The sequence below is a fragment of the Choloepus didactylus genome, chromosome 14 (assembly GCF_015220235.1).
Source record: "Choloepus didactylus isolate mChoDid1 chromosome 14, mChoDid1.pri, whole genome shotgun sequence".
NCBI classification, from domain to species: domain Eukaryota; kingdom Metazoa; phylum Chordata; class Mammalia; order Pilosa; family Megalonychidae; genus Choloepus; species Choloepus didactylus.
Genome location: NC_051320.1, coordinates 57,476,199 through 57,492,026, shown reverse-complemented (window position 1 = coordinate 57,492,026; position 15,828 = coordinate 57,476,199). Strand labels below are relative to the sequence as shown.

Here is a 15,828-nt window from a genome sequence, read left to right as displayed (position 1 = left end):
CCATAATGTCCATCAACTGATAAATAAGTAAAATGTGATACAGCCATACAATAGAATATTATTCAGCCATGAAAAGGAACAAAGTACTGACATAAGCTTCAAAAACATTTTGCTAAGTGAAATAAACAAGTCACAAAATACCACATATTGTATGACTACATCTATAGGAAACATCCTATGCATTTTAATGTTTAGCCCCATAACCCTGAATACTGTTCCAATGTAGCAATTTTCCAGACCAACAAACAAATTTGAATTGTACCTGCAAGTTCTGTTGTCTCCTTTTGTATCAAAAACCCTGGATCTTCTCCAATGTAGTTGAACAGAAAAAAAGGGTGTGGGGAATGTTCTGGCTTGGAGTTATGTACCCCAGAAAAACATGTCCTGAACGTTCCTGTGGGAGTGAACCCACTGTAAATAGACCCACTGATGAGGCTACTTTGGTTAAGGTGTGGCCCCACTGAATCAGGATGGGTCTTCATCCTATTACTGAAGGGCTTATAGAGAAGGCCACAGGAAGAGAGGCCACAAGAGAAGCAAGAAACTGGAGGTCAAAGGAACTGGAAGACAAAGGAGAAGACGCCACCATGTGCACTGCCCTGTGATGGAAAAGTCAAGAACTGAGGACCCCAGCAGCCAGCCTCAGGAAGCCAGACTCCAGGGAGAAAGCACCCCCTGCTGATGCCTCAGTTTTGGTCTTCTCCTAGCCTGAAAATCATGAGGCAATAAACGCCATTGTTTGAGCCAACCCATTGCATGGTATTTGTTTTAGCAGCCAGAAAACTAATACAAGGAGTCAGAAATCATATTCAAGGTGGAGTCATGTTAGAGACATATTCAGATGGAAAGGGGCTAGTAATAGTAAAATAGTTTTACCTGAGCCCAGGTTGGATTGTCCTAACTAAATTGGGGGTGGGAAGGGAGGGACTTCAGTATCTTTATTCAGATCATTGTAATCCTGCAATATTTTTTTTCTTATTCCAAAGAGGTCATATTTTTATTTTTGATTACACTATCACAGCTTGTAAGATGTCTTAATTGTTCTGTATACATTTAGAAGTTAAACATATCTAATTTGGTTTCATGCAAAGAGATAAATGAAAACTCACAGTTCAATCTTCCTACATGGCATCTTACTCTGGTTAGCCTTAAATTGACAGGGAATTGGCAGTTTTTCAGTTTCCTTCTTCTGAAGATACTAAGTCATGGCAGTATAGAAATCGATGTCTCCAGAAATCTCTGCATTTTCTTTTTCTTTTTCTTTAATAAAGCTCGTTCTGGAGCCAACTCAATAGCTGCATTTTAATAACCAGATTCCAGCTAAGAAGAAGACAAGCAGATTTCCTGGTGGATTTCCTGGAGGTTGAAATGGGTTCATTGCTTACCGCCTCCATAAGGCCCTTCACTGTGGGAGATTTCAACATCAAAGCATCAAACACGTCGTCGGTCTCCTTCCTCACGTACAAGAGCACTGAAAGAGAAGGGGAGAAGGCCGTCTGACTGAAGGATCCCACAAACTGCCACGGGGTTGGAGGCCACCAGTACCAGCTGCTCCTGGGACCCCTGGCCCAGACAGCATCCGATGAGGACGACTGAGGACACCCCCCACCACCACCACCACCACTGCCTCCACCACCTGCAGCCAGGGCCTGCTAAGGAGACAGTTCAATGAAATAAACAGACAATTGTGTTACATCTAACAGGCTACAAAAAGCTTTCACGCATATGCTCGTATTTGAAGATCTCAAAGTGAGGGCACAACCTCATTATAACATCCCTTTCTGTGGCCTGTTTGCTCTGCTTATCTGTTTGTTCCTTCAGCAAGCATCATGGAAAGCCCAGGCTCTGTGTGCCAGGAGCTGGGGTTGCAGCAGTGGCTTAAGACACACACTCCTGCCCTTAAGGAGTTCACAGCCTACTTGGAGAGACAGATACGCATTTAGCAACTGGACAGATAAACAGACCCTTCGTTATAAGGACTATGAAAAAAAGAAAAAGAGAGGACTTAGAGGGGCATGTCAGGGGAATCCAAGGTTACCTTGAGGAAGAGATCAAAGAAGGGTGTGTGAGCAACAGCAGAGGCCAGGAGGGGGAGAGGGTGGGGGGAGAGGGTGGGGGGAGAGGGAGGGCAGGGAGAGAGGACCCCAGACCCCAGGCGACGGTGCACCTCCAGAGGCAGGTGGAGGAACAAAGGGAGATTTGGAATAGGGCAGGTCTGGGCTCAACCGCAGTTCCGCTACTGTTTGTGGGGCCCTGGCCAAGCCATTAACCTCTCCACGCCTCATTTCATGGGGGCTAAAGAAAATGACAAGCATGTGAAATGCTTAGCAACCCGAATTCAATCAGTGGATGCTATCATGAAGCAACTGTCATGGTTCTAGCACCCTTTGGGAAGTTCATGCGAATGCAGCTTTCTGTTCCTTTATGTTCTGAATGTGAGAATGCATAGAATATGAGAGGCGGCAGGGACCACAGATATTGCAGATGAGCAAACTGAGCCTCAGAGAGGCTAAGAGACACCCGAGGGCCCCTCAGAGATGACAGCTGCTGGCTGCTGCTCCTTCTGCTTGCCATCGCCCTCCCTGTCTTTGTCCCTCCTTTCGGCAATCAGGCTATGCTGGGTCCCAAAAGAAACTTGGAATCTGTCATTCAGATACAGCCCACTGGCCCCAAAGAGCTGATTGCCCTTTCTCTCTCCCTCTTTCCTTTGACATGACTCTTGCTTCTTCCAGAGAGAAGGAAGAGGACCAAAGGGGAAGCCCCATATACCTGTCCACTAAGGAAGAATGCAAAGTCAAAAAACCCCACACCAAGCCTGGCTTCCACCCACAGTCGGGCACCAACTTAGTTACAGTAGCCATCAAGCTGAAGAATGAAGCTGGAAGTAGTTTTGAGGGAAACAAAATCCGCTCTAACCTGGGCTCCCCCCTCCACCCCAATCCCCAAAGACATCATCAAAGCTGCTTGCTTTACAAAGGTGAGTCTACATGGGTGCAGATGGGTTCTGCCTGCATTTTCTTTCTGTAGCCAGTTGAATATTCAGTTTGCGTGTTACAAAAAAAAAAAAAAAAAAAAATCACTAAGGTATTGCAGTTTCTCCTCTTTACCAAGTGTAAAAATAAAATACAAATTAAATGAATAGACTGACTGTGTCTCCAAAGATTTCCAAAGAAGGAATATTTCACATCCTCCATTTCAGCCAAAATGATTTAGTGGCTGTTCTAGTTTGCTAACACTGCTGGAATGCAAAACACCAGAGATGAATTGACTTTCATAAAAGGGGGTTTATTTGGTTACACAGTTACAGTCTTAAGGCCATAAAGTATCCAAGGTAACACATCAGTAATCGGGTACCTTCACTGGAGGATGGCCAACGGTGTCCAGAAAACCTCTGTTAGCTGGGAAGGCACGCGGCTGGCATCTGCTCCAAAGTTCTGGTTTCAAAATGGCTTTTTCCCAGGATGTTCCTCTCTAGGCTGCAGTTCCTCAAAAATGTCACTCTTAGTTGCACTTGGGATATTTGTCCACTCTCAGCTTCTCTGGAGCAAGAGTCTGCTTTCAACGGCCATCTTCAAACTGTCTCTCATCTGCAGCTCCTGTGCTTTCTTCAACGTGTCCCTCTTGGTTGTAGGAGCTTGCTCCTTCTGTCTGATCTTATATAGTGCTCCAGTAATTTAATTCAGACCCACCCTGAATGGGCGGGCCAACACCTCCATGGAAATTATCCAATCAGAGTCATCACCCACAGTTGGGTGGGGCGCATCTCCATGGAAACACTCAAAGAATTACAATCTAATTAACACTGAAAGGTCTGCTCACATAAGATTACATCAAAGATAATGGCGTTTGGGGGGACATAATACATTCAAACCGGCACAGTGGCCTAATGGCATTATAATGGGACTCAATGTTAGTATAATGAAGAGAAATAATTAGACCATAGGACTTCAATTACATCAAAGATGAGGAAAATTCAAGTCAAGGAAAAAACCGCTGGTGCTTGTTACAGATTAATATTCTGCAACTTCTTCCCCCATCTCCCCAACAGAAAAATGTGATTTCCAGAAGGCTGACCCTAAGGAAACCCAAACCATGTTCTATTAAAATGAGTATTGCTTCCACTGGATTTATAAATCTCTTCTTTTAAAATCATTGTCTTTGGAATTGTATGGCTGCCACTAGTGTTTCAGGAATCACTGGGAAGTGTTGGAGGTGGCACTGTGGGGATGGGCTGTCGGAAAACCACCAGGCAGGGCAGGATGCCCTTCTCCTGCTGGGCTTGTTGACAGGCACGCTCAGGGCATGCTAGTTTGACAGTACACCCCCGGCACCTTGCCCAGAGGGTCAGCTTTCATTAACTCTGCCTCCCTGGCGGAATAATCAATCGTAATAATCACTCTGCCAATGGCAGCCATCAGGCATCCAAGACCTCGCGGGGGCAGCCTCCAGGTGACTGACTGAGCTGCCTTGCAAAGTGGCTACAAAGGCGAAATGAACAAACAATAATGGCACTGGTGATAATTATGATCATTCTCTCCTCTGGAGGACTCCTAACAAATAAACAATAGGAGCTGTCACTCAGCCAAATTCCCTGTGCTGACAAAGACCAGCTCAGAGTGGGAGCACCAGGCAAGGGGTCCAGTAACTCCGCTGTCCTTTTACAAAGAAGACAGTCTCTGGGGTGAAAGTTTCCTCTAAATGCTGGTAGGTTACAGTGCCCTCATGTGTCTCCATGATTTAGACATTTCAGAGGTTTACTTTTAATCACAGCCCAATACAATTCCTAATGGCAATTCTTGTGCTGGCTTCTCCAGCTCAAAATAATCTCAAAAATGTCCTACGGTTGCCTTTGGACTGGCTTCCAGGCATTAAATATGATGCAAGTTACAGTTACTTTCACCTGCGTGATTCCTGATTTCCATATAACTGCCCACTCAAAGGGAGAAGGTATACAAGGCATGCAGGAATGGAGTTCAAATGCCCTGGGATATGCGAAAGTCAGTCTGTGGAGTGAGAAAATCTTTGAAAGCTTTATTTACATGGCTGCTGATGGAATTAACCCTACTCAGGCACTTATGTGCATTTCCATTCTGAAAGACTATTTACCTAGTCATGATTGTGGTGAACAATAATAAAAATAATACTTATAATGAACACAGAGCATTCACTAGGTGCTAAGTACTTGTTTTACAACTTTTACGTGTATTAATTCCTATAAGGCAGGTGATAAAGAATCTAAGGAAAGAGAGGTAAAGGAAGAAGCCGATAGAGGCAGGGAACAGAGGGGATGCTCTTGACCACTACACAAATCACAGCAAACAGGAAAAACAGTCAAATTTATTAATAACAAAACTTCAAGCTCTGCAGATGGCGAGCATACTTTAAATGGTAATCTGACTCATTAAAAGTCCAGTACTACATAACCAAGTTCTCTGCAAACTCTTGGTGTTGGCTACAGCAGGATAAGGGGGGAAATGGCCACTCCACACAGTTTCCTCTCAGACAGCAGGGCCGTGGGTAGGAGTGAAACACTGAGTAAGACACTGACACACTCATGGTTCATTTCTTAGTGAGAAATGCATAAGTTGTGATGTCATAGAAAACAGGTTCATTTATTTGCGTAAGATTAATCTATTGAATAAGTCTCCATAGCTGGTTCTTATGAGATATCATGGTCACATACATAGCAGAGTTTCTTTTAAACCTTGCATCTCACTGCCGGGTGAGTCAATATATTCATTCCATTTCTCCCAGGGCAAAGGAAAGAACCAAACATTTACTTAAGGTGTATAAGGTCACTGTTTAAAGCAAAGGAGAAGACTGTGAACTTCTCAAGTTAATAAAGAGTCATGGACAGGCCCCAAATGTCCTCCAGAAATGAGAGCAGGACTTGAAACAGGCACTTGCCTTTCTGAGACTCAGTTTCCTAACCTATACCACAAACGGGGTAAATTAAACCAGTGGTTCCCAAACCTACAGGTATCAGTCAACCTTTTAGAAAATACAGTTCGTGGGGTTCCATTCTGGTCCCACTGAATCACTCTTCAGGAGTTGGGTAACAGCTGGGAATCAGCATCAGTAACAAGTTCCCCAGGCGACGGTCATGCAGCCTCCCAGACAGAAGTCCCAGGGACCCTTCTAGCTCTAAGAAGCCTGAGTCTGCGTCTCTGACCAAATGGAGGGGGCCCCAAGGCCGACTTCCGTTTAAATAGCAAGGGATGGTAAGAGATCCTCTAACACAGGGCTCTACAAGGGCAGTCATTTTCTGATTTTGCTGTTTATAAAGCAAGAGAGAACCTGTACCTAAAAGAAATACCCAAATAAAAGCAACAGATAGTGCCAACACAGCACCCTCTGTGCCTCTCCCCACTTGCTCCCTGTGCCTCTCACTGCAGTGATAACTTTCATCAAATAATGTGGGTTTATGAACATTACAAGGAAGGAAAGAAAACACCTTTGTGGTTGTCTTCAGTCAGAACCGAGACTGGCAGTGGGCTCATGCCCCCAAACCAAGTTCAGTGGGATGAACCAAGTGGCAGATGCTGAAGCAGTAGGATCCAGACTGGACACTTGGGGAGCAGTGGGGGATGCAGGTAAGGGAGGCAGGAAAAGAGGGTCACACAGCTCTCAGCAACGCAGGAAATGCTCCCTAGCTGGGGAAGGGCTCAGACATCATCAGATGGTAGTGCTTTGTTCCTTGTGAGTTCTGGGGAATATTCTACCGATTGGTTCTACCATAGTAGCAAGTCTTCATGCTCTTTGCTCTTCCTCCCTCCCTCCCAATTGCTCTCTCTGTCTCTCTCTCTGTCTCTCTGTGTACTTGGAAGGAAATGATAAACCTGAGAGGCAGCACCTCTCTAAACTAGCTCCTTCATTAGGAGAAGCCACCAGCTGAATGGCGCTCGCTCCTTCCTTCAATCTAGGGCTGGCTCAGCAGGTCTCCATGATGCTTCCAACAGTGCCCCTCCCCACCCCCAGTGTGAGCTGCCTCTGATCTTCTCCAACACTGTCGCACTACAAAGGCGCAATAAGATTGTCTTTAACCTTGAGGGCCCTGAAAAGCACAGAGGAGATGGAATGTTATTTTGGAGCTAAAGAAATTAAGGATCAGAGATGTTAAAGAACTTAAATCCAACACATAGCAGGGCTGACACTCAAATCCATTAATTGGATTCCAGAGTCAATGTGCTTAATTTCAGAGGCCAACCTCCTCTTAGGAGGTGTAAGTACACAACAGGTCAGATGAGGGGCAAGAGCTGACAGTCATGGAATTTTCAAGATGAAAGTGGTCTACTTTAGCATGCGTATTTTATAGAGTTTAAAACTGAGACCCAGCAAGGGTGAGTGACCCTGGTCAAGGACTAGCATTTGATATTATACGGCCTCAGACACATGACATAACTCCCAAGTCATCAGGCTCCTTGGCTGTGAAATGGACAGAATCAAAGAGTTGTAGAAATGAAATGATAAAGCATGTAAAACATTACAATGTGATTGGCTCTTAGCACTTAACGTTAACTATTATTTCTATTGTAATAATTCTTTAAACTCTCTGTCTCTTATTTTTTGTTTCTCATTCTCTCCTAAACCCCATCCATTCAGGCTCTCACCACCCCCCCCCCCACTCCAGAACATCCTTGTTAAGGTCACCCGTGGTCTGCACGTTGCTCCTTCTCAGCTTCCTTCAACAAGCAGTAGCACTTTACCTGGTGACCCTCCTTCTGCCTGACATACTTTCTTCACTCGGTTTCCCAGGAACTATCTTGGTTTTCCTCCTACCATTTCTTTCCTTCTTGGTTTGCTTTGCTGGTTCTTCATCCAAAACTGACCTCTTCACGCTGGTAGCCTGGGATGAGCCTTTGGTGCCCTTCTCTTCTCTTCTCCTCTCCTCTCTTCTCCTTAGTGATTTCTTCCAGTCTCATGGCTTGAAACACCATCTAGAGGCCAGCCCACACTTTCTTACTCAACTCCAGGGCAAAATGTCTAATTGCCTCCTTGACATAGACATCTCAAACTTCATGGGTCCAAAACTGAACTTCTGACCTTTCCCCATAAAACCTGTTCCTGTTCATTCTTCCCCATCTCAGTTGACAGTAATTTCATTTTTCCACTTCTCAGGCAAGTGCTCTTGGTTTCATTTCAGCATATCCCCGGGAGCCAACGTCTTCTCACCACCTCTGCTGTTCCCACAGTCTTTGAACCATCCTTACCTATGTCCTGGGTTGCTTCACGAGTCTCCTGATGGGTCTACTTGCTTCCACCCGTCTCCTTCGGCCTCTTCTCAACAGAAAAGCCTGAGTGATCTTGTTCATTATCTCAGATCTGTTACTCCTCTGCTCACAAAACCCCAATCCCTTCTAATCAAATGGAGAGGAAAAACCAAAGCCCTCAGAAAGTGCTGCAAGGCTCTAGGCAACTGCTCCCCCATTGGTTCCCCCTGGCCTCACTGCCCTCCCTCCCTCACCCAGCTCCATGCCCAATGGGCCTCTTTCTTTCCTCAAACATGGCAGCCACACTTTCCTCTCAGGGCCTTGGTACATGTTCTTCCCACTGCCTGAGATGCTTTTCATCTAGATGCCAGCATGGTTCACTCCCTCACTTTCTTCACATTTCCATTCAAATGTCATCTCAGTGAGACCTGCACTGCCCCTCTCCCGCCAATACAGAAACACACATTTCCTATCTATGTTTCCTGCTACACATACTACACATTTTGTTTATAATCTGTCTCTCTCAATAGAGTACATGCTCCTGGGAGCAAGGATTTTCATCTTGTTTGCAGCTTTATTCTCAGGATCTAGGACAGTGCCTGATATATAGTAGTGGTCAATATGTATTGGTTGTATGAATAAGTGACTGACTGCAGGTGTGAACGATCCTGTGCTGCCTGGCAGGACGGCCAGCAGTGAACCACGGGGGCCTGGGCTGGGCTGTGCTCTCCTGTATGGAATGCCCCATCTAGTCATGATGGGAGGGCAGACAGCTTCAGCAATGCCAGGGGAGTGCCACAAACGGAGAGGTACCTCGCTTTATCCCTTCTTCTTTGATCTGCTTAGAAGGTGCTGGGCCAAATTCTTCTTCCATGGGCCTGAACATCCGTTTAACAAGGATACTGCTCCTAGAAAAGAGGAGCATAAATTGGTAAGTAAAGCATGCAAGGTGTCAAAACAAACGTTTGTGTGTTGAACCATCTTTTTCCTTCATTTATACCATCCCTTGTTGTGCACATCTGGATCCACTTACCAATCTCCTTCCTCCCCCTTGTAGGTCCCAAGTCATCCCATCTGAGGCAGAATAAACATGTACTCCAGTATTTTTAGAGCATGGACCTAAGACATATTCTCCATTGCTGAATCTGGATCCACAAGCGCAAGCCTTCTTTGTTTTACCCATTCCATCCTGCACCTATCCCCTGTGTTTCTGCTCAGATCAGGGCCAAGGGGAGGTGGGAGTAAGCCTTGGGTGGTCTTAAAGTCACATCAGTCCCTCCCATCTAGCTGAGGTCTGGGTGCCCTGCCCATCTCTTATCAGCCCACTTCCCTAAGATGTAGCAGGAAACTCTGGAAATGACACAGGCCCGCCTGGCTGGGTCCCATCTGTGAGGCTGTCTTGATTTCCTGCTGTTTTACCTCTCCATCTGCTTGGAGCAGATGAGCCTGCAATGGTGGAAGTTCCTGGGTGACCCAGGCCTGTGATGCCAGGCCTTTTCTCCCCCTAGGGAGAGAGTTTCAGTGCCTTTCCTGGAAGTCCCTGATGCTGCAGCCCTTGTATGCCCCCAATTGGGTCAGTTCAGCCAGTTCTGTAAGACCTTGAAAAACCCCTGCCCATTCCAGGGCAGTCCGAGAAAGGTGGGACTCTTAGAGAAGAAATTGGACTGTCACTGAACGGAGTCATTGATGCTGAGAAAAAGCTCCTGAATTGAGTCTTTCTATTCTTCAAATCCTTAAGAGAGTAGATGCAGATTTTTAGAAATCTTTAATCTTTCTGGGGATTCCTGGGGCCAGGCATACAAAACAATGCCAGCAAGGCAGTACAGCAGAGTTTTTCAGGAATGAACTCTGGGGCCACACTTCCTCGGTTTAAATCTCTGCTTTACAATTCCTATAGGATTTTGAGCAAGTTACCCAACTTCCCTGAGTCTTAGTCTCCATATCTTTAAAATGGGGTTGTTCATAAATTAATTAACATACATAAAGCACTCACAAAGTTGTCTGATACATTCATTATAAGCACCATTTAAGGTCAGATACAGTGATGATAACACATTATGAAAGATTTGAAAAACGCCAGAGCTTCCATATACACCTGAGTAAATACTTCCAACCACCATTTTGACCAAATTTAAGGACTAACACTGGTAAAGCTCCTTGCGTGGGAGGTTGACATTTTATCAATCCCAGGTAAGCTTCCAAGAGAGTGCAAAACCCGCCTCCAAAGACAACTCCTGGTTGGCATTAAACTGTCACTGTCATTAAGAAACTATTAACTCTCAAGTCGAGCTTCTGTTATGTCTATCAATCCTTAATAAGACTCCATCTTTCACAAAGCACTTTTCATCTCATATATACTCTATGAACCAGTGAAGGCAAGGACCAATTTATCCCTATTTCAGTGATGACCAAACTAAGGTTCAATGTGTTAAGTATCTTATGCAGTGCAATTCAGCTACTAAGTGCAACAGGCTGGTTGCTTTGAGGGAGAACATTTATAAAAAAGATTCTCAAAAAATCTGAGATGATAAGTGAGGATACGAGAAACATCATTAAGAGTCAGCATTCTATTATTTCATTCCATAGGAAGTCAAACTATGGAAACAACTAGAGGAAAAACCCAAACTCAAGTCTCAACTGAAGGTAGTAGTTGGTTTTCAGGTCACTGTCCCTTCTGCCTTCCCCTCACTATTTTGTCATAAAAGCAAGTCATGTTATTCGGTCACATTCTTGGATCTAGAGTGACCACAGCTTCAAGACTAAAAGATTGGAAAATCAACAAACACAGTGACAGTGACTATTAGTTTAATAATGGGTAAATAGCTTAAAATATCACCAGACACTCTCTCATAATATATGAGGGTACCTAAACTAATCATTTTCTTTTTCTCACCAAGCAAGCTCTATTTATATTTTCCTAGTTCTGTTGGATTTTGATCACACTCCCCTCAAATAGCCTTGACAAACTTTGTCATTAAAATAACATCTTGGATAAACTACATTTCTCTTGGGAGTTCAAAAATGCTTTTTCACACTTTCAAATCCATGAACTCAGTCAATAAAATTGTACGGACTGAATTCAACTGTTTCGTTTATTTTCAAAGCATGGAAAGAAAAGAAGGGAAGATATAACAGCCCCATTTTATAGATGAAATGAGCACAAATCTCAGGTCTCTTGATGCCCAGTCCAATTACACTAGATTGTACCACAAAAGGACTGGGAAACAGGAAAAGGCATTTTCTCTGCTACATCAATCTCTATCCCACTGGCACAATGTGGTGGTTAATATGTGAAATGACTCCAGGTTCTGCAGCGTATCAGCCATTGCCCTGTGGGATCAATCTCAGAGAAAGCAAGTCTCTGAAGTATAAATAAAGGAGTACTGAGTTTCATCAGAAAAACAATTGAAAGGTAGTCAGGTCTGAAACATGGGGCTCTGGCCATACTTGGGAAAGGCAGTGTTGCATCCTACCTGGCAGGCTGACCTGCATTAGGCACTGGGTATCTAGGAGGAAGTGCCAAAAATAAGTGCACCAGTGGGTTTTGGGCACCATGGAGAAATATTTTGTCTATTTTACAACTCCACTTATGGTCTATGTATGCTAATTACGATGTGTGTGGCTTGGAGTTACGTGTCCCAGAAAGACAAGTTGTTAATCTTAATCCATTCCTGTAGGTATGACTCCATTGTAAATGGGACCTTTTGAAGATGTTATTTTTAGTTAAGGTATGGCCAAAGGAATCAGGATGGGTCTTAAACCCATTACTGGAGGCCTTACAGAGATGGCCACGGGAAAGAGGCTGTAGAGAAAGAAGCTGGAAGCCAACAGAACCTGGGAAGAGAAGGACAAGACACCGCCATATGCATTGCCATGTGTGGGAAAGGCCAAGGACCCAAGGACCACAGGCAGCCAGCACCAGAATGCCAGTCTTCCGGGAGAAAGTACTGCCTTGCTGATGCCTGGATTTTGGACTTCTCATGGCTTCAAAACCATGAGCCAATAAATTCCTGTTTTTAAGCCAAACCACTGTATATTATTTGTTTTAGTAGCTAGGAAACTAAAACACCATGTATGTCCTAAATAAATTGTGTTTTCCCTCCCATGTTAGCCTCAGAAAAGAGGAGGTCATCTTATATTCAAGTCTTTACTATCTCTTATTATGGAGTAGGATCTCAATTATTTTATTTTAAACAACAAATTACTCTTTAGGAGAAGAACCCATCATCCCAAAATGACTGTAATGAATACTAGGTTGAAGTACTTATAAAATTCACCTGACAGAATCAGTTTTTAAAAATCAGCATAGATTTAGTAACTATCCCTACAGTTACAACTTCATAATTGCAAGTAATAGACTACTAGGTTAATATATCTCTGAAAGGTCATTTTAAAAGGCAATATAGATATTTCTACTTCCAGCTAAGATGAAGTAGCTTGTGGCAGACCAATGTTGAAGCCAAGAGTAGCTTGAAAAATGGCATTAAAAAAAAAAAAAAAAGCAATCTAACTAAAGGTATTGGAGCGCTGTTGAAGCAAACAGAACTTGAGGGACTAATGCAAATAAAAGCAAATTGTAAAGAGGTGAGCTGATAATGTGAGCCATGTTTCATCTCAAAGCTTTTGCCAATTCGTGGATGGGAGGTAGGGAGTAGAAGATGAAATCCCAGCAGAGGTACACACTAAGGGCAAAGAAACTTGCATAGCTTTTGGTAATCTCACAGTGTTAGAGAAACAAAACTTGGAGTTCAGGGCTGCAAAGGTACCTAGAACTTACAGCCAAAATTCTAGACAGCAGAGAGGCAGAGAGAAGTGAGATGGACACTGTGGGTTTTCCTTTTGAGGTATGTGCCAAATTCTTAAGTTGTGTAGGGCAAGAGACCAAGAAGTTGAGCAGAAATCACTTGAAAATCATTGAGGAGGTTTTGGCAGTTTTGCCATGCCAAGGAAACAAAAATTGGATTTCAGAACTCACCAAGGAAGACAGTCCTAAGTCAGTCAGTCCCTCAGAGCTACATCCCAGGAGTTAGGATGAACCAAAGGTAGACTGAGACTAATAAAAACTGTCACCCAGCCAGCCTTGGTTCAACTCTGTCCCTGACTTGATTATGGTGATCTGTACCCATTCAGGCCATACACCAAAGAATAGGGAAAGCCTTCCTAAAAGAAAAATAAGGTCACCCAGAGCCCTAAATATATTTTTATATACAATGTTTATCATTCACTCAACATTTATCATCTATACCAATAAATAGGGCCATCAGAAGGAACAGACAATAGAAACAAACCCATACATAACACAGTTATAACACAATTATGAGTTATCAGATATAGATTTTAAAATTATTAGTGTGCTCAAGAAAATAAAAGTCAAGACAGAATTGGAATCTATTAAAAAAAAATAAACCAACTAAGTGGAAAGTCTAGAATTTTAAAATGCAAAAAAAAAAAAAATAACTGAAATTAAGAACTCAGTAGATGAATTTAACAGTAGATTGGACCCAGCAGGAGAGATGATTTGAAAGGATCAGTGGATTCACATTTGAAAGTGAGTTTAGTAGAAAATATCCAGACTGAAGAATGGTGAGGAAAGAGACATAAGGGACACAATAAGTGGTTCTAATATACATTTAATCAGAGCCTCAAAGGAATGGAAAGTGCAAATAGAGAAGAAGCAATACTTGAAGAGATAGCAGCTCAAAATATTCCAAAACTGAAAAAGAGATCAACCCGCAGATTCAAGAAGTGCTATGAAATGCTAAGCAGGAATAAATACAAAGAAAAATACACCTAGGAACATCATAGTAAAACTTCTGAAAAACAAAGAGAGAAAGAGAAAATTTTTAAAGCAGAGGGGATAAAAAAGAAAAAAGAAAAAGAAATACTACATCCAAAGGAGCAACAACACGGACAGCTGACTTCTCAACAGAAATGATGGAAACCAAAACTGAAAGAAAATTACTGCCAACCTGGAATTCTATATCTAGCAAAAATACCCTACAAAAGTGGTTACAAAATAAAGGCATTTACAACCAACCAACAAACTGAGAGAATTCTTTTCCAGCACTTTCACAACAGAAGAAACACTAAACAGAGTTCTTCAGGGAGTAGGAAAAGGATCCCAAACAGAAACAGAGAAATAAGGAAAGAATGAAAAGCAACAGAAAGGGTAAATACAGGTTAAATTTATAAAAGGAGGTAGGGCTCAGTTTTAAGTGTCTTAAGTTTAAATCTTCCCATTTGAAAAATGATAAACTAGCATATATCAGCAAGAAGAACTGGCACTGATGTAAAAAACTGAAAACCTGTGATTCTGAGGGATGGTGAAAATGGTTTTCACATCTTCAAACATTATATAAAACCTCCCTTGCATATCTGATGTAGATTTGAGTATTACTGGATGGATTTTTAAATGCAGTATCTAAAAGTAAAAAATAAAAACCAATCATTTAAAAAAGGGAGACTTCTTCCAACCACATGTGAATCTATAATTATCTTAAAAGTTTAATTAAAAACATAATAAAGAAAAAAGGGCAAACAACATTATGACAATCATTTAAGTAACCATCTTTTTCTAATGTTATGAGAGTCAATATTTGTGGCTTGGGATAAAATTTCCAAGGACAACTTCATATATATGGATTTCAAAAGTGCTGTATCTGGAACAACTTTGACGATAAAGAATCACCCTGATCAACAGTGTGAGAGAGTGCAAAAAGTGACTCTTGTGATGAAAAAGACATTGAAGTTGAAGATGAATTGTGAAGAATTTGAACAAATGTTTCATAAAATGTGACAGATGCTTCTAAATTTTATAACATATAGTTCTTTAAACGTATGTGTAATTAAATTAACAAAATAAGTATCAGTAGATCACTGATTCTTTTGGCTATATCCATAAAGGTTTATCTATTCCAATTGGCCCCAAAGCTTTAACTTATGTGTTCATCTTCTCTTTGGGAAATTGGGGGAATTGCCCCATATTTTTAGTCACCTTATATTCATGAATATTTGGTAAAACATACCTCACATACCCTACAGTTCATGGTTTGCTTGGCATTCCTGAGAACATGATCAAAGGAAAGTGCTTGGTTCTGTGGGAAATTGCTCTGTCAAGAGAAATAGTACAGAATTCTAGAATCTTATTTTGTTATCCCATCAAAACTCCTAATGATTACCTTTAGGTTTAATATTATTTTTGTTAAATGCACTCAACTGTTGATAGGTTAATAACCTTTTACTTTCCTAAAAAGCATTGGATTCTACCTGAGCAGTCCAAGCTGCCTTTTTCTTCAGCACACCATAACTGAGCTCAGGGTTCCCATCTCACAGCATCTACAGGACCCTCCTCTTGCAGGAGGCAGGGGAGGGAGGAGCCTTCTGGAGACACTCAGGGCCTGATGCATAAAGCCACTTTGGAGACCAGACTCTAACTGGGGTAGGGCCTACAGGGCTGGCCTGCCAAAGGTTTGCATCCTCCTGGATTTTGTTTTTCTCTAAAGCCTCAGTCTTTGAAGAGATTACACAAGGTGGCTCCAAGGGAGATAGATGGTAGTGTGCCTTTGAAAAGAAGCAAGGTGAGAAGAACAATTCTTGGAGGGGACTGAGTTTTAATGGT

At 42.6% G+C, this 15,828-nt stretch overlaps 1 protein-coding gene across 4 annotated transcripts in view; it reads right to left on the bottom strand.

The window, feature by feature from the left end:
- The window catches only part of GRHL2 (grainyhead like transcription factor 2), a 244,470-nt gene that overhangs the window by 73,790 nt on the left and 154,852 nt on the right, over positions 1-15,828 (bottom strand). For all 4 annotated transcript variants that reach the window (XM_037802653.1, XM_037802650.1, XM_037802651.1 and 1 more), the window contains exons 13-14: positions 9,024-9,118; positions 1,386-1,471 (exon numbers count right to left, since the gene is read on the bottom strand). In XM_037802653.1, coding sequence (XP_037658581.1) covers positions 1,386-1,471; positions 9,024-9,118 — 181 coding nt within the window. The remainder of the gene's footprint in view (positions 1-1,385; positions 1,472-9,023; positions 9,119-15,828) is intronic.